This window comes from Gossypium hirsutum, chromosome A01 (genome assembly GCF_007990345.1).
Source record: "Gossypium hirsutum isolate 1008001.06 chromosome A01, Gossypium_hirsutum_v2.1, whole genome shotgun sequence".
Lineage (NCBI taxonomy): Eukaryota > Viridiplantae > Streptophyta > Magnoliopsida > Malvales > Malvaceae > Gossypium > Gossypium hirsutum.
In genome coordinates this window covers 95,125,689-95,144,905 of record NC_053424.1, presented here as the reverse complement: position 1 = coordinate 95,144,905, position 19,217 = coordinate 95,125,689, and the positions used below count along the sequence as shown (strand labels likewise).

Sequence of the window (19,217 nt, the reverse complement as noted above, 5' to 3'; positions counted from 1 at the left end):
TTCTTACAACTAAGGCCTTGAGCCATTTAGTGTTGGGTCCCTCAAAGTTGGTTTCAAATCCATCTATCTGGGTACAAAGAAACTCTTAACAATTAACTACTGTTTGCTATCTAAAATCCAAAATTGGAGGATGTTATCTGGCTATTACATAATTGATTCTAAGATGAAGCCTCTAATGGTACCCTCTTCCTATGTGCATGACTCTAATTGCCTGCGATCATCGATCTCATCTCTATCTGGCTTGGCCTCTCCTAGAAGTCCTCGATCATCCTTCCAAGTCCTACGAATATTAGATAAAATCTTGTAAGTTCAATTGAATTTAGTGAGTTCCTTCACTAGGTTGCACATAAATAAATCCTATTACACAAGGGTAAACAATGTAAGATAAATTTAAACTTAAATTAACTCCCAAGTAGCTCTAGGTGGATGTTTTTTATCAGGGTGGTAGACTCCACTAGTTCCTTTGAGCTACTCAGCTCACTATAATACTTTCCTCTGGTCAAACTCTCCACTCGATTGTACACCAGATACCTCGCATTTCAGCTAAACCTATCCATACTTCTCGTTTTTCCTTCCTTTCATACACCCCACATATAAGGTGTTTGATGGCCTTTATGGTAACTATCTTGAATTCCCTCCTAAAGATCCTTAGGTCATCCCTTTCCTTGGCGCACTTCCTTTCGTCGAATTTAGATATCACAGTTCATGCTCAGTACCGAAATCAGACAGTCAGAATACTCATTTAGGGGTCTAAGTAACGCTTACCGAACCTATAGTAGGTCTACAATCGACTTAGGCGACTCGTGAAACCTTACAAATCATTTTAGAAAAATGGGCTCACACGGCCATGTGGCCTGCCCACACCCCACACAGCCCAATTTGCCCAGAATCCCACACGTCCGCGTGGTTCACTCATATGGCCCACACGGCCCAGTTAGTCGAGCCCGTGTGTCGCATACGGCCTTACCTAACCACCACACGTTCGTGTCCTTCGTGCACGGTCTGGCCTCGTTATTGACACGGGCGACCACACGCCCGTGTGGCGTCGACAGAACCATTTTTTGGCTTTCATCGTTTCTCATTTTCTGTGTTTTCAAGTACACATCTAAAACCAATTCATTGAAGAAACACACACCCGAGACTTCTGTAGCCTAAAACCACAGTTTCCATTACCGATTTAGCAGATTAACAACTGAACTCAAAAATGATAACTTAACAGAAACGTGACTTACCACCCACGAAAACCTACACTACCACCGCTAAAACAACCGGAGCGAAACTTACTGCCAAAGTCTTCTCTTACACCATCAATTGCAAAAAAATTAGGTTCATGCTCAATTGATGGTGTAAGAGAAGACTTTGGCATAGAAAGACAAGAGAAGGATAGAAAGACAAGAGAAGGGAAAATAGGGAAAAATGCAATTGAAATTTTGGCAGGATGCTGGGGAGTACAAAACGTCAGAAAAGAAAGAAATTTTCAAGAAAAAGAAAAAGAAAATTAAAATAAAAGCTTGATGTGCAGATAACCCCTAAATCCCTTAGATTACTCCTCTATCCCACAAAACACTCCCACTACCCCTCAATCTCCCAAAACTGCCCATTACTTCCACCATCATCAGAATTTCAACTCCACTCAAACACTCCCAATCAACCGAGGTAAAAATAAATTCCCTTGCTTACACGGTAATTTGAACTCTAGACCTCCCACACTCCATCACACACCTTAACCAGCAGACCAGCAAGCACATTCTGATATGAAATTACAAATAATTTAATATAAGCCTGCTGACTAGAAGTTAAGGCTTATTTCAAGAAAAAAGCCAAATTTTGCCAAAAACAAGGCTTGAACTTGGGACCTCACACACACACCCAGAACACTTAACCACTGAAGCAGACATAGATTTGTGTCACTCAAGCACTAAAACACATTTTCAAAACTTGAGGCGTTGCAACTTCTATCCTCAGTGACCATCTAGAATTCCCCATATTTGTCTTGATCCAGTCTAAGAGACTACTAGAGAAGAATTGAGATTGGCAATTTCCTGGTACAAGATACCTTCAGACATCCCTAGCTATTGAGCAATCTCTAAGGACATGTATGATATCTTCAATTTTGTAATGACATGATGGGCAAGACATGCTTTGGCCTACACCTCGTCGAACACATTCAAGATTATTAAATAAACATTGCTTATAAACAAGCCATAGGATGATGCGAACACGATGCGATCCTTGATATTTTCAAATAGCTTTTCACTTTGTATCTTTCACATTTCATCTGTTTTCTTTTATCATTTGATAGGCACTCTTAACCAAAAAGTCTCCATTTGATGTGCGTACCCAAAATATGTTGTCGATGGAAGCTAGAAGATTTTAAGGTGAGATGTTTGCAATATTTTTAACAACTTCTTCACACAACCGTTCTCTAAGTGTCTCCAGATTCCATATACCTTCTTTTGTTACCATATTTCTCACTAAACAATCTGGTCTTGGATTCTCCATTGAGAACATATGTTTTTTTAGTAGTCCTATTCTTGGAATCCAAGGGCCTTCCTAACAGCTGACCAAAGTTCCTTTATCAATAAACCAACATACGTTCTCTTTTTAATAAAGGCCACACTTTCGCAATTCATCTCCAAATAACTGAGCAATTCCCTTTCAGGAGTTACTTTCATTCCATATTTTGACCGCAATACATGAACCCATAAGGCACTCTTTTTGGAAACTAGGTTAAATCCTAATTTTAATAGGAAAGAAGCGGTTTGATCCTCCAAATGTAGGAGGCCCAAGCCTCCACAAGTACAATGTTGACATATAGAGCCTCAATCAACTAATGTCATTTTTTGTTTCCCTGTATTGGACCCCTAGATGAATTGCCTTGCCAGCCTTTCAATCTCGTCACAAACCCCTTTTGACATTTTCATGGACTGCATAAAATAGTTCGGGATAGAGATAAGAAATGACTGTGCCAGGGTGAATCTGCCTGCCATAGAGAGTTGTTTTGCATCCCAATTACATAACTTTTCTCTAACCTTTTCAACCACAAATCGTAAGGTAGAATTGGTAATTCTTTTGTGAAATAGTGGGACTACTAAATATGAACCCAAATATATTTCTTGATTTCTGTTTCTAAAGCATTTCTTCATGAATAAGTACCTCTTCAAGCTCCCCCCTCGTTTTCATTTCTCTCTTATAAAGCGATTTTGAGTTTGACCTTTCCATCTCTTGTTGAGTCCTAACAAGAGATTGTAATAATTTTCGCTTGTGCACATCAATATTCCATTCTTTGAGACCAACAGTGAGATTTTTTAATGTATCTTACATGTCCCAACTGTACCTCCATAAATCATTAATAGTGCTTAAGAAACTTTAATGTTGAGTTCATCCGGCCAAAAACCAAAAAGGGCGCCCTCCTTGAAGATTAAGTTCTAGGAAAATATTGAGAAGTAGAGGTCGATGGTCTGGTTTAATTCTAACAAGGTGTGTTACTAAGCACTTTGGGAAGGTTTGGATCCAAGCAATATTACCCAACGCTCGATCCAGTCTTTCCAAGATCCCTCCTTTTTGTCATGTAAATGATGGCCCTCAAAACCCAAAATCATGTTGGTTGTTTGACTCAACAAATTCATCAAAGTGAGGACATTGTCTCCCAACACCGCCTCTTCCTTTTTTATTGTTCTAAAAAAGAATAACATTAAAATCACCAATTGCCATCTAAGGGACAATGGTAGTAAGTATGGTCCTTTTTACTGTTTCCCATAGCACTCTTCTTCTTGCTCTATTTAAACTGCAATACATAAAAGCAATTAGAATGACCTACTTGGGAATCCCAAAAGAAACTTGAGTTAGGAAAAATTGAAAGTGATTTTGGATAATTTCAAGGTTGACTAAATTCTTCCATCTAATCCAGATTACCCCTAGAAATCCCATTGCTTCTACTTGGTGGGAGTATTGAAACCCAAGTTTCACAATTATTTCGTTAGCTTTACTTCCACTGACTCTTGGCTCCAACAAGCTTACAATCTCATGCTTGTGTTACAGGTTATATTCTTTGAAAATTCGAGAAAACTTTACATTTGCACATCCTTAACAGTTCCAAGTAAATACAGATAATTTAGAATTCATTATTAATGGAAAATAAAATAAAGATAAAATAAAAACTTCTCTCAATTACCCTCATACATCTTGCGGGCCTTATGGACTCTTACCCACTTCTTTGGAAACCTCATTTGCTAACCCTTGTTGAAATTGAGTCTGAAAGAGCTCAAATATGTGATTAATTGAATCAACTAATGGGACTTGGGGAAAAGGCCTTAGAAAGGGCTACCCTTTTCCTTATTTATTTATTTTCTTGCCTTTTCGGTTACCCCCAAGTTTTCCCCCACCAACACGCAGGGAAGCATTTTTTATTCTGTGTCATTTCGTCCCTAATTTTCCATTTGCGAAAACCCCATATTTCCTGGGTGTATGTTCTCTTTAAACACCACCATGAAATGCTTCTTCGAGTCCAATATTCCTTCCGTCGGGAGCACCGACTCTTCCTACATGCCCTCTAAATCTGAACGGTGGCTATGGTGGACAAGAGAACCTAAGGCAGTCTCCGCGGAACCCTCTTTACCTGAACCATCTCCCTATTGCTCCCCAACAAAATCCATACTCATCGCGCGATCTTCAATATTCCAGCCCCTCTGCTCATCAATTCCAAGTTCCATCGGTCCGGGTGAACATTGTGGCCCTCTAAGATTTCCACTGTCATCTGCTAGGTTCAAGTCCTCCTCCTCGTAAACCCTAGGTGTTGTCTTGTTTGGGCCTTTCAATGCCCAGCTAGCCCTCTCTACTCTGGATCCACCACACCCTTCCGTCTTTTCTTTGTTAGGACCATTTCCCTCAATAGGCTGACTTGGCCTAATCCTCTTGTTGTCGGCCTTGCTGCAGTGGTCCCATGCTAAATCTGGCCTTTATGTGGTATAACCACTTCCTTTCCTTTGTCCAGAATCAAAGGACCAGTTCCTTTTTGACCTGCTTCCTTTTCCAGCCCAAATCTAGCAGTTACCCTGTTTCGGCCTATTCCATTATGAGACAGGCTGACCCCAGCAGTAGGATGCTGATGCAGGCCCATTTGTGACATAGCTCCTTCTTTACCTGCGCCCAAGAGCGAAGGGCCTGGGCGTCTTTGGCCCACATCAGCCTTGAAGTCAACCCTTTGTTCTGGAGTGTTTCTTTCTTCACCTAGGGTTTCCAAGGCCTGATATCATGAACTGCTCACCGTCCCACCCTGAACTTTACCGTCGTTATCCTTTCTAGTCTTTGTCGCGCGTCTTCCTTTCCTTTCAACTAACATCCAAGGACCCAAATTTCCATATTTTTTTAATGAATCATATGTATTCGAAGCCGCACCTTGCATCTATTCTCCTTCCCTCAAAGGGCTTCCCTCTGATTCTTTCTGCCAATTGCACCTTAGGGCAAATTTCTTTCATATGCCCATAATGGCAGCACGAAAAGCAAACGGTGGGCAGGTACTCGTATTCTATCTTCTGAAGTACTCCATTAACTAACACCTAAGAAATCAGTGCCCTATCAAGGTTCACATACACCACCATTCTGGCGAATCTTCCCCTGACCCCAGTGTCGGTGTTAAAATCTAGTTTCGCGACTTTCCCTATCAACCCTCCGATTTCCCATATGATTTTTTGATTATACATGTGTCCTAGCAACCCAGGAAGCTGAATCCGCGCCGTGACCATGCTCGGGTAAGGTTGAGCAGGGTTGAAATTCATGGTTCATGGCTGAAGTGTTAGGTACTGCCCGCAGACAATCCAGGGGCCTTGACACAAGGCCTTCTCGAAGTCCTCCGAATTCTTGAATTTAGCCAAAAATAACCATTCTCAACGTCCATTAGGCGAAACGATTGAGACGGTTTCCAAAGAGAATAAACTTTGTTCTGGAGCGCGGAATACCCAATATTTCTCCCTAGGAGCTTAATTACCACTGTGTGTGCCATGCCCTTGATAAGGATCTGAATCACACGCTTAGAGAAATTGATCGACGGATTTCCCTCTATCATAGATCGTACAACGTCATCCTCCGAAAGCTCGAAATCTCCTCCCTCATGAAGATCATCCAATGTTGCTGTTTGCCTATTAGCTCGAATACCAGTTCCCACGAATCGATCCTTCCAAGAAAGAGGCTTTTCTGTAGTCAGTGTCGATTCCATAACAACATTCGACTCTTCCTCCGTCTCTCTTAAGCGTACTTTTTTTGTGAATCGATTTGCAACTTCTCTCCACCATCACTACATTCATGCTCCGTGGAATCCATCCACCGTTTGAAGTTCTCCAAATATTTTCAATCTGTTGCCGATAGAGAGAATTTCCTCCGCTCTAAGATTTCAATGATGTGTATCATTGTTTTAATTCTATCGGTACTCTAACAAGATATATAAAATATAATCTTTTTATAAAATAAATAACTATAAATAATTTTAAATTTATTAACCATATGTGTACAGTTTTTTTTAATGTATGAATAAATCCAATTATTTAAACATTTTAGGCTGATACACTTTTTAGGCTACACATGTAATAAAATAACTGGTACACTTTTGCAATTGAATATATTCATACATTAAAAAAATTTATACCTGCAATTAATAATATTAAAATTATTTATATTTATTTTATAAATATTTTTATTTTTTATACATCCTAAAAGGTAATAATAGAATTAAAATATTGATACACATATAATTTTTTTAAAGAAAATTAATTTTTAATATTTTTTAAACTTTATATAATTTAGAAAAAATTGTGTTGAATGAATTTGAACATATGTTTGTCTTGATTCAAAGTGACTCTGGACAACCATTTGTCCAGAATTATTCTGGACTTAACTTTTAAATGATTTTTTTAATTATTTTTTTTTGAAATTTATTTAGTATTTTTTATAAATTTTAATATTGTTTTAAAAATTTATAAAAATAAAAAATTATATATTTTTAATTAAAAAAACCTAAGCTTTGAAACAAATTAACCTGAACAACCATTAACCATATGTCCAGGTCATTCCAGTAAAAAAATGAAATTTTTTAAAAAAAGTTTTGAATATGTCAGCACCGTTAACGGCCACGTTAGTGCTGTAACGGCCAACGTTAGTCACAGGGCCTATTTGGCCAATTTTGTTAGTTCAAGAGCTCAATTGGGTGCAAAAAGGTCGCAAGGGCTTAATTGATTTTTCAAAAAAGTTTGAGGGCTTTTTAAACCATTAAGCCTAAAATAAAAATGTATAAATAACATAAAAAATGTTTGATTGGTAATTTTAAGATTTTAATAACTTAGTTGGCATGGGCTCAAATCTCACTTTATGCGTAATTTTATTGGATTTTTTAAAATAAAAAGATTAACATACCATCAAATAATATAATTCATTTTAATTACAAAAGGATATTAACATACCATCAAATAATATAATTCATTTTAATTACGAAAGGATATTTCTATAATTTTTCTAACTAAGTTGGTGCTCGATTGACTAGTAATACCAACCCAATTAGGTGCTTAAATAATAGTATATATAAGTATTTTTAATAAATATAATTTTAATATAAATATATATATTCTTACTTATAATTTAATAAAAATAAATTTAATTTAAATTTACATATAGTTTAATAATTTATTATATAATTTAATTTAATGTCCTTAATAATCATCTATAAATGTTAGGTGCAATGGTAAAACACATTGCAATATTGTATCCTGAGGCATTGGTTCAATTCTTAAAATGATATTGTTGGGAGAAGAAAAAGAAATACAAACAATCGAAGTATATATATATATATATATCCCTATCAATGCCCCCACGGGTAAATATTAGTTCAACTTTTCACTTTTCATTATAGAATTCATTTACACCCGAGTTTGGGTAACAAAAGCATAGGATTGTGGTGGTTGTAAATAACAAGTGTTTGTTTAAGATTGTACCTTTTTCAAACATGCTAATCTTGATAACTTGTGAAGAGATTTATACAAAGTAAATATGTAGCTTACCTTACCAAATCCAACCCATCCATTAATATTGGGCAGCAGGGCTTGGTAGCCGTTTCTTTCTTTCACCAAAGCTCATGTTCCGCACCAAACTTGGAAGGCAGCACTGCGCAGACTCCGCTGCTTTCACGTCTTTCCTTGGGAGGTGTCTCCTGTATGGTGTCGCTTTACTACTTCCAGCAGCTGAGTTTCCATCATCATCACTATCCAAGCTCTCACGAAATAACTCGATTAGTTGCTTCTTTGTATCAGTTGGAGACTCCCCATGTGCATCCACCGCACCCTCCATCGAATGGTTGCTTTTCTGGTGGTTTGGACTGTTCCCCGAAGAAGAGGCGGAATCTGTATGAAAACAAGCATTACTCCAACTCAAAACCACTTACAAAAACCCTGCCGCCACTATGTTACTCGGACTGTGAGAGTCCAATGTGAGTGTCTGACACGAGCGTGTGTAGTTTTTTCATATATTTTGAGGATCATACTTCATATCCATATGCAATGTTTGATTCAACTATAGAGGGGAAACATAGTTAGGGGAGACTCTCACCACCATTGGCACTGAAGAAATCTTCAAAGTCAGATTCTAACGAAGGTTGTGAATCAAAAAAGCTCTCCTCTGTGTTACCTGGAGAGAAATTATAGGCACACTTAATTACACATGCTAAACATGACCCAATTTTACATAATGCATTTATGGAGCAAAATATCCACACCATCTTGAATCCTGCAAAGAAATTGCCATTGCATGCATGATTAATCATGCAGCACTGAATTAGTTTTTTGATTAATCATGCCATTACACTTTGCTTCATACATCAGCATATCTTGTAAAATGAGTAAACCTCAAATAGTTCATTATTCTAGGAACATGTGCCTGCAGGAGAATATTTGATATTCCAGTGATAACATATACAATAAGAAATAAAAGGGCCATTTGACTGAAAGATCACAGAACATACTATAGTTGCTGACAAAATTAGAGATGATTTACATAAGATAATCTTGTTTGAGTATTTACTTAAGAGCAATGGGACAAGTAGGTGAGGACTTGGGATTCTCAACTTCATATCACTCCTCTATTTCTTGGTTAGCTGTTAGGACAGTAACTTTCAACTCTGAAAAAAGACACAAAAATAGGAAGATGCCATGAATAAACACTGTTTCCCTTGTTTGTAATGAGAAAAAACAGCAAAATATCTAATTTGGCTAATGTGAGTGGTCCAAAGCCAAAGGGTTCTGAGCGAAATAGCAAAGGACTGTCCCGATCAATCAAGCAGATTGCAGTCAGTCCAATGACCAAAGAACAAATAGAGTTTCCAACTTTTATTTTATATATATCTGATAAATGAGATCAAACAAATGCAGTAATTTAAAACCTGAAGTGAGGGTAACCCATGATGATAAAGGAATGAAGAAAGGCAAGTTAGAAACATACCCATCTCTTGTAAACTAGTTTCTTGTTCCATAGATGAAGGCTGAAGCCTGGAATCGTATCCAACAATTGAGGGCTCCCTTCTAACATTGTTCTCCTTAATGGGTGATTGAATTCGGGCACTAAGATCAATGTCTGCAGGATCTTTATTCTTGTAAACTGTAACACAATTCCCCATGTCTTTTTTTTTTCTCTTCCTCTACTCAATCATGAGACAAAAGAGAGCACTTTAACTAAGCTGTTTCCTTCGATGCAAGGAAACAAGGAAATGGGTTTTAATATTAAGCTTTAAGCTTGAATTCATTCACTCAACCAAATTGTAAGGGGGGGGGGACTTGGGAGTTGATTGGTCTTGAGAGCAAAGTAATGGCACTTGCAGGCATGGGTCCATATTCAATGACCCCTTTATTTACTACTTTGCATACTGTTTATCTTTGTTTGATTGGTATCTTCTCTTTCTTGCTATACTTCTGGAAAAGCATTAAAAGTCTGCTCGGCTCCATTATATTCCTCTTTTCCATTTATTAAAATTTTCCTTTTCCCCATTCAAAATTTTCTCACCGTTCTCTTATTATTATTATTATTATTTTATTTTAACTTTGTATTCAACATTCAGTATATATACTGTATGTCAAAATAGAAGCGTATAACACAAAAGCTAAAAAATTCGACACTTAATTGCTTCATTTAAGTTTTAAACTCCACACTCGAAAGTTTTAGTGTTTTGAATTATTTAACATTGTTCTTTTTCTCTATCAAAGAAAAAAAAATTTCAAACCTAGTAGACTGGTTACAATTAATAATACAAATTCTAATACTATACAAACTTAGTGGTTTGTGGCATTAACAAAAAGAAAAGAGAAGAGAAGAGAAAAGCAAAAGCAAGTGTTAGCGTAATTAACTATTTGTGAGCTGACCTAATATTGGGCTACAATGATGAAGGCTGAGGTCCACCAGAAATTAATTGTTTGCGACTTTAGTTATGATGAAGAATCCGATAGTTTTCTTGCATGTCTTGTCTCTTTCGGGCGGTTGCATTTGTCCGTGCAAACATTAAATCCTTTCGTTTGACAAAATTCAACTGAAATGAAACATGCAACAAACTGCCAAATTCACAGACTAAGTATCCTACATGATATTCTTCACCATATTTTGTTTTTTTTCATGAGTTCCATTGGATAAAGATGTACTTATGGAACAGTTGTATTCATCCCGTTTATATTTCAGTTTATAAAAGAAATAATGGTAAATGAATTTCGATGATACAATAAAATCTAATGATTGTTAATATTTTGTATTGATGAAAATAATTCATCGAACATTGAGTGGGGGAATAACAAAAGTATCAAGTTCTATAAGGAATTTTTGCAGTAATTCTTTATAGAATAAACTTTGAAAATTAAAAGATGGAAGGGAATAAAAACTTTTTGTTTATGAGTTTGTGTTGTGTCTTGATTAGGGGCAAATTCAGGGGGTTGGTAGGGGCCCCGATCCCCCCTAAAATAGAAAATTTCTATTTAGGGCCTTTAAAATTTTTAAAATTTTAAATTAGTAAAGGTAAAATTACACTTTGCCCCCTAAAAATGATAAAATTTTAATTTAATCATTTAAAAATTATAAAAATATAAATTATTCAAATGGTGAAATTGTATTTTTACTATCATAAAAATTACAATTTAATTTCGCCCCCTAAAAAAATTTTCTAGCTTCGCCCCTGTTCTTAATGTATCTTTGCATTTTTAGTATGTAATGTAAATGAAATTCCTTTCATTTAGAAGTTGAAACAAAATAACCAATGAGTATGGAAGTCCCATCGATTGTTTCGATATATGTATTTCTTGCGGGAAATGAATGAAGAGAGGCTTCTTGGGTTGTTTGATTGCCTCTCGAACAACTTCTCCCTAGATAGAGAGCTTGTTTTATGGCAAAGAGGTAACAATGAATGTGGACTACAACAAGTACATCTTCATAGAGTTGAAGTTTGAGAGGACAATTGATTTTCCTATTGAGTGGACACGCCATTCTACTAGGAAATGCTATTACCACCCGCATTTACAAGATGTCCTTGGGGGTTCATGCGAGCATAAAATGATAAACTGGAAGGGGATATTGGTGATCCCTCTTGAGATCACTTTCAAAAGTGTCTTCAAGATGGTTTTCAAAACAATAGGAATATGCCCTTATCGTCCTATGCTTCTCCTTTTTACATCAAGTATGGGATAGCCAAGTGTCTTCAGGGGGTGACCTCAGAGACTATCTACTATATTATTAAGTTTTGCCACCTACTGTATTAGCCCACTCGACGAAGTCTCTGTATCTGGTTACTATTTGGCGTATAGTTGGAAAAATAAGGATATATATGAGCAAGTAAAATGTTTGTCTTGGCTAAGTATGTAATTATGTGTAATGCACCATTTGGAGAACTCTTAGTTTGGCGAGCTCTGTGATTTGGCGAACTCTTCTGTTAAGTATTCACCCAACCCAAATGTTTAGTATTTAAGTATGGTAATTTGGTTAGCTAAGTTGAGATTTAGTTAGAAAGGAACTAGACTACTGTTGATGATAATACTTAAATTATGTTAAGTGCACTTAATCACGGGAACCAAGAAACCTGAATTATCTAATTTTATGATAATACTTAAATTATTGTTAGTGGAATTATCTAATTTTCCATTAATCTTTGTCTTCAAGCTTAAGTATATAAGGATAGCAGTGGTCTTTCTAAATACTCTTATGTTTTCTTCTTGTTCCTTGATTTCCTCTAAAAAATATTTAAAAACCTAAGTTTAGAAAACCAGTTTGAAGTAAGGTTCACAGTATTCAGCTAACTTCTACGTTAGTACCAGCTCACTGGTAATTACTGATGCCCTAGGTTATCCTCTAAGTTATTTACATGTTTCTCGTTCTGCATGCATAGATGTTAGAATAACGTGTGAGGAAAGAAACTTCTTAATTCTGGATTGAGCGTTGTTGATTTTTGCATGCATCATCAGATTTGATCAATTAATGATCTGATATGATTAATTATCTTTATTTTAGCTTAAGAAGTTAATGAAGGTCCAAGTGATAAAGACAAAAAACCTACTTTATGGATTTGTGCTACAATTTCTGGTAAGTTCCTTTTTATTTCCATGTGTTGTACTTTTCTTTATTTTATAATTCATGTAAGGTAAGTATTCCTCATTTGTAATGGATGACAGATGTTGTATGGTGTAGTGTGGATAATGGTTATCCAAAGTCTTTAGTTTAAGTTCAATTTGTTTGTGATATAAAGTAAGCATCATTCTTCATACTTAAGCCACTACCATCTGCTTCTGATATGTATGATATGATATGAATTGATATGAGGTGATGGAGATGAGGAGATCTATTTGTGTAGCCTTTGGTAGGCTGACCGCCTTCGGATGTACTAATGTTCAGAGTGTTAATATTACAACTAGAAGATATGAATTAAGATTGTGTTTGCAAGTTTATGGGTCAGATTGTAATATAGTTTGTTTACAACAAAACACTTGGTAAGTATTCCAATGATTGTACCTTAGGAATTTTAGTTTGGGAAAAACTGCTATTAAGTTAATTACTGAAAGTAACAACTAATCTAATCAATCTATGAATTAGTAGTGTTAATTTGGAAGTGAAATGATAATAATAATAACCAAATAAATTGAATTAAATCTAAATCTACTCCTAAGTTCATGTACTAGTTTCTCCTATCCCTTGTTCCGACTATGCGAGTTCGTTTAGCCTAGATCTAATTGTTTTACTTGATTAACTATTGATGTAGAGTTCTAAATAGTTTGTTACTAATTAAGCTAGCAGGGCTTCTCAGTCTTCTACTAACCTCACTAGTCGGCAAGAACTACTCACTTCTCGATGACACAGTTAAGATCGGGGTAGAGTAAGGTTTTCACAGATAGAAAATACCGATTTCGGGTTAATTAATTCCTATATGACTTCCTATGGTCGTCATGCCTAGGGTTTAAGTTCTTCCTTCCCTAATCACTGATCTGTTAATTGATGCTTGGTAGGCAATACCGATTTCGGGTTAATTCCTACACAGATAACTTTTTAGGGTCGTCAATCCTAGGGTCTAATTGCACTCAACTAGATCCAACCAATCCAAATCAAACTCTACTTTCAATCAATTGATTAAATTAAAATAGTCAAAACATGCGAAATATGTATAAAGCATAAAATGATTCTAATCTTTAGATAAACATTCAATTAATAATGTTAAAGAGAGAAATATAAAGAATAGAATAAAGAAAAGAGATGCTCGTGGATTTATCAATGAAAGCGTGGCTCCTAAACAATCTTCGCTTGCGAAAGTTTCACTTTGGAATAGGATCTTTCAATTACAGGAACATAAAATAAACTAAGTAAAAAATAAGAACGAAATAAAAACTTAAGAATCAATCCTTTCAAATTATGTGTTTAAACTGATTATAATAACCTTTATATAGGCTAAAATTGGAATATGTGCCTAAACTATCATTGAAGTACTTAAATTTCAACTAGGAAAAAGACTCCTAATTGGCCTACAAAACATAGCTTTCATGTACAGGGACATTTGGATCACGTAGAAGCCGTCTGGAAACACATCTGTAAACTCACGTACTATAGGCACTGTCTCAATTTTCACTTCAGACTCTTTGGTGTTCAACACAAATGCTAGGTAGGACTCATACCCTTTTTTCAAATATTTCTCGGTAGTCAAAGCCGAGATCAGTACTGATGAGTTATCCGGTTCACCTGATTCAACTTGAATAATATCCCTATTCTCACATTTCATTTCAATGAACTTACTACCACAATTCACTATCATATCATGAGCAGTTAACCAATCCATGCCAAGAATTAGGTCAAATTTATCAAACGGTAATACTATGAGGTTAGCCGGAAAACAATAACCTCTAACCATCAAAAGGCAATTTCTACACACTTTATCAATTATCACATGCCTGCCTAACGGGTTTGACACTTTTATCACAAATTCGGTGGACTCAATAGACATATTCATACTGGGTACTAATTTCATGCATACATAGGAATGAGTAGACCCTGGATCAATTAATACATAGGAATGAGTAGACCCTGGATCAATTAAGGCAATAACAGAGATACCGTGAAAAAAAAAGTACCCGTAATCACATTTGGTGAAGATGCCTTTTTGCGAGCGCGAATGGCATAAGTCCTTGCAGGCACACGACCTTCGAACCTCACAGCTGAATCTCTAGGGGCACCTCTACTGCTAGCCCCACTACTCGGGTTCTTCTGTGGTCTACCCCTATTATGAGCACTATTCGTCCTCACGTCTTGCTTTTTCTTTTTCTCATCTAATTATCCTACAAGGTCATAAAACACTCCAAAAATTATTATTTTATTACTTTTAACAAAAACATACTAAAATGGAAAATACACTAAAACAATACATAACAACTAGAAAATAAGGTCACGAAATGTTAAAAAGGATTTAATTTGCCACAACAAATTGTAATTTTAAACCAACTGACGACTGCACCTTTTATTACTCCATAGCATGTGACGATTGCACCTCTGACTTGTAATCTGGGCATGGATTATGAAACCAACATTGACATTACAAAGAGTGGTCAACTCATTGGCTTTCTTCAAGATGGCTAACTTCTTTTTTTGAGACTAGATCTTCTAGCACTTCATTACCAATTGAAGAAAGAAGGTAAAGCTTGCTTCCATTGCAAATGACCATGGTGGAAGACCTAGTATCAAGAAAATGAGGTTTGGACTATAGAAGAAAGTTACTGAGCTTACCAATCTTCGGAGAATCAAGGTCGATTTTATCATCTATAGCAACTTCATAATGGGTTGGCGATGTGCTCATCACACGCAATGGTGCAACGACTACTCTAATACTTGTGTGAAACCATGAATGAAAAAGGTGAAACTTGCATGATTATCAATATAAGTTTTAGAAGAATCGGTTTAAAAAAAAAGAAGTTCGAGTTATTGAAGAAAATCTTCAAGATGGTGTTATCGTTTATAGCCTGGAAAATAATGAGCCAATGGTGTGGCCATCGCCCGACGAGGTACAATGACTACATGAATTTTCACTGAAAATCCATGCTTTTGACTTTCATGGTTTTTGTTTGGGGACATATCCTTCTTCCCTTTACACTCTCTATATATTTGATAAGGGTTAAAGAAGTGAGTTTAGGTTGCTTTAATGAATTTTCCAATGAATCGTTTATATATTGAGGGAGATAAGACAAGGGATTTAATGTCTAAGCTGGAAAACTAAGTATTTCACGGCTAGCTTGAAGATTTTTTAAATTAATTCAGCAATTATAGGTTAAAAATTCCATTTGTCCAGATTCTGTAGATTATGGTAGGATTTGTCACTATTATTCAATGTTTTTTATGATAACATTTCTTTATATGTACTAGTTTACAAGGCTATATTTTGCTTCGAATAATTTGAATTTTGTGGTTGATGGTAAAAAATTATAGTAGACTCAAGAGTAATGCATAATGTTTTCATTCAAATAGGATGAATTTTAGAATTCAAGATTTAATTTGATTAGTTCAAGCAACTAAGGTTAAAAATTTTAAAAAAAAATCAAAATGATTCTGAATAAACATGTTATTTGGTTTTAGTTCAATTTTTGTAGAATTTAACTTGCTTTCATTTTGGTATTAATGAAAGAAATTATTTTGATTTTTGATGCATAAAATCATAATAACTTTTAAAGGACAACATGTAACACCCCGAACTCATGGCCGTTACCGGAAATCGAACACGAGGTGTTACCGGCTTACTTCATTTATTTCCCCCTATTTTTTTTTGTTCCAGGCAAGCTGGCTACTGTATCGTGGTCGCTTTAAAAATCATATTTTGAGTTATGAAACTCGAAATCCAATTCCGTAAATTTTCCCCGAAACTAGACTCATATATCTTTATGGGGGAATTTTTTTAGAATTTTTGGTTAGGCCAATTAGTACAGTTTATTTGTTAAAGTCTCCCCTATTTCAAGGTTCGACTACACTGACCTCTGTACATTACGATTTAAATATCTCCCTGTACAGGGCTTCAATGCCTATTCCGTTTGTCTCTAATGAAACTAGACTCGATAATGAATTTGTACATATAAGGCACAACCTCTAATTATCTCGATAAAATTTACGGTGAATTTTCTAAGTCAAAACAGGGGATCCAGAAATCGCTCTGGCCCTGTTTCACAAGAATTTAATTAACTCCTAACATGCAGCTCATATGGTCATTTCGTTTCTTCCATATGAAAATAGACTCATCAAGCTTCGATTTCATAATTTATTCATTATTTAATTCCATTTATACTATTTTTAGTGATTTTTCAATCTCACATCACTGCTGCTGTCAGCATCTGTTACTAAAACAAACTATGCCTATTTCATGATTTTTCCTTGATCTAACTAATAATTCATCAAACATGTCACAATTTGACTAGCCATGCCAAAGGCTAATCATCACCGAGCATCTCCCTACTACACTATTACCAAATCATGAATTTAACACCGAAAATAATCAGCCATGACCTATGGCATAATAACCGAGTAGGCCTCAACCAATACTCAACCAAAACCGAATTACCAAGACTTGTGTCCAAACATCATAGAACCAAATCCAACCGAGCATTTATGCCATTTTCGCATGGCTAAAAGTTTACATACCAAATTTCAACAAAACATAATAGCCTATACATGTCGAAATGTTCTCCTAGACCAACTAAGAAGAAAATACCAAAGTTGCTAGCCGGTGTGATGACTTCGATGACAGTCCCGAGTACGCAAAAAGTCGAGTCCAAGAAACCTAAAATAGGTGACAAGCAAACACCGAATGAGTATATAACTCAGTAAGTCATAAGCATTACACTACCATCCATTAATAAAATTTTCACAAGAGGAAACAACGAAATGAGGCTAAGTACTCCATCCATACCGAACTATGCCATAGTTTCTTAGACCTTACGATTCAATCTCATTCCAAGTCCTACATTGACATTTCATACGCTATTCAATAGAATAATTGAGGCATTTCCATACATCATTTTATTTTCGTTACAATCATATAACTAAACGAACTTTCACCTATTCCACGATGAACCTTATGTACGTGACTTCAATTATAATCATCACATAGGTTCAAAACTTACCACGCTCAACTCCAAATATAAACATAGCACCTATTAGCCATGAACTCAAGGTACTTACCCTTTCCGCTGTCCGAAATCGACTCGGTAAGGTCGCACCCTTAATATAAATAATTGATAGAAAATATATATATATAGTGGGTTCGCACACATAGTGCTTAATAATCAACCACGCACACTTAGTGCCATGTACTTTAAACTCGCACACTTAGTGCCATGCATTTCAAGCCCGCACACTTAGTGCCAATCTCACAACTGTGAACACTTATTGCCCGCACACTTAGTGCCGAAAACCAGCCACTCTATACGCTTCACTTCCTTTTTACATTCGACAATTTCATCTCTACATACATATACATTTGTATACATTTCATCTCATTAAACACAATTGCATAGGTATTACGATCATTTAAATCAATACCAACTATATGCTTAATGACTTACCTTGTGTTGGGTAAAATAATTCCAAGTCGGCTACTCGATGACCTTCGATTTCCCCTTGTTGGACGCCTCTCCTTTAGGATCTTGAGCTTAAACAAATAAATTAACTCATTCAACCGCTTTGCTACATATATTGGTATTCACATTTTAATGATTTTATGACATACGGAACGACATGGTAAAATTTTTATCTTGCTACCTTATGTTCTTAGCTATTCGGCTAATAACCTTATGCAATTACCATACTTTCAATAATCCAATCACACATGCATATGCATACTTGGACATTCGACAATCACCTTTGCTAGTTTTTCCCATTTTTTTGTCGGTTATATATATACATAGTCCTAAGGTAATATCACGAATGGGCTTACATATATATGTATATATAGCCGAATATGCAAAGCTTAAACTCAACATCACATAAGCTCCTAAGTGATGGCCGAATATGTATATCTATATATATATATCAACTATACTATTACTTTTAATTCATCTAATCACAAAATTTCATCTCATGAACACTTGACCCATTTCTCACAAAAATTAAACAACAACTAAAATGAACATCCCATTTTTACCCCATATGGCCGATTGCTTCATTTGTTACCCAACTAACAATTCAACAATTTCAACCTCATTACAACCTCTACCTATCCAATATAACATGAACACAATCCTCCACCCCTAAATTAGATTCGGCAATCACTTAACCCATTTTAACCTCAACTTTCAAGTTAAAAGCAATTAACCACTCACCGTATCCTACATTACTATCCATTTTAATGACATTAACACATCTACTAAGAGTTTCAAGCTTCTTGGCCGAATTTCAACCTCAAAATCCTAAGTCTAATCTATAGGATGAGTAGAATTTGAACTAACCATCTCAAACATGCATAGATTTTCAAGAATCATTCAATACATACCTCATTCTAGCCATCTTCCAAGCCAAAATCAAATAACCAAATCTCCCTTCCTTTTCCTCATTCACGGTAATAGCCAAAGAAAAAAAAGATGAACACTCCCTCTTCCCTCCTTATTTTATTCATCTTTTCCTTTTTAATTCCTTTCTTTAATTTATTTTAATTTACTTACCAATATTAAATAATAAACAACATAAACTTGGAGGAATGG

At 35.6% G+C, this 19,217-nt stretch overlaps 1 protein-coding gene across 1 annotated transcript; it reads right to left on the bottom strand.

Annotated features, from left to right (window-relative positions):
* Positions 1 to 7,868: 7,868 nt before the first annotated feature.
* On the bottom strand, positions 7,869 to 9,969 carry LOC107916890 (uncharacterized protein At3g27210). The gene is made up of 3 exons (XM_016846260.2): positions 9,478 to 9,969; positions 8,590 to 8,667; positions 7,869 to 8,384 (listed from the first exon to the last, which is right to left on the bottom strand). Exons 1-3 carry the CDS (start codon positions 9,650 to 9,652, stop codon positions 8,068 to 8,070), a joined length of 570 nt encoding a protein of 189 aa, XP_016701749.1. The 5' UTR covers positions 9,653 to 9,969; the 3' UTR covers positions 7,869 to 8,067.
* Positions 9,970 to 19,217: the final 9,248 nt, after the last annotated feature.

Coding starts and splice junctions, on each gene's coding strand:
- LOC107916890 (XM_016846260.2), bottom strand. CDS start 9,652: ATGGGGAATTGTGTTACAGTTTACAAGAATAAAGATCCTGCAGACATT. Junction 8,668..9,477: donor AACTAGTTTACAAGAGATGG/GTATGTTTCTAA, acceptor ATTTCTCTCCAG/GTAACACAGAGGAGAGCTTT. Junction 8,385..8,589: donor TTTCTTCAGTGCCAATGGTG/GTGAGAGTCTCC, acceptor GTTTTCATACAG/ATTCCGCCTCTTCTTCGGGG.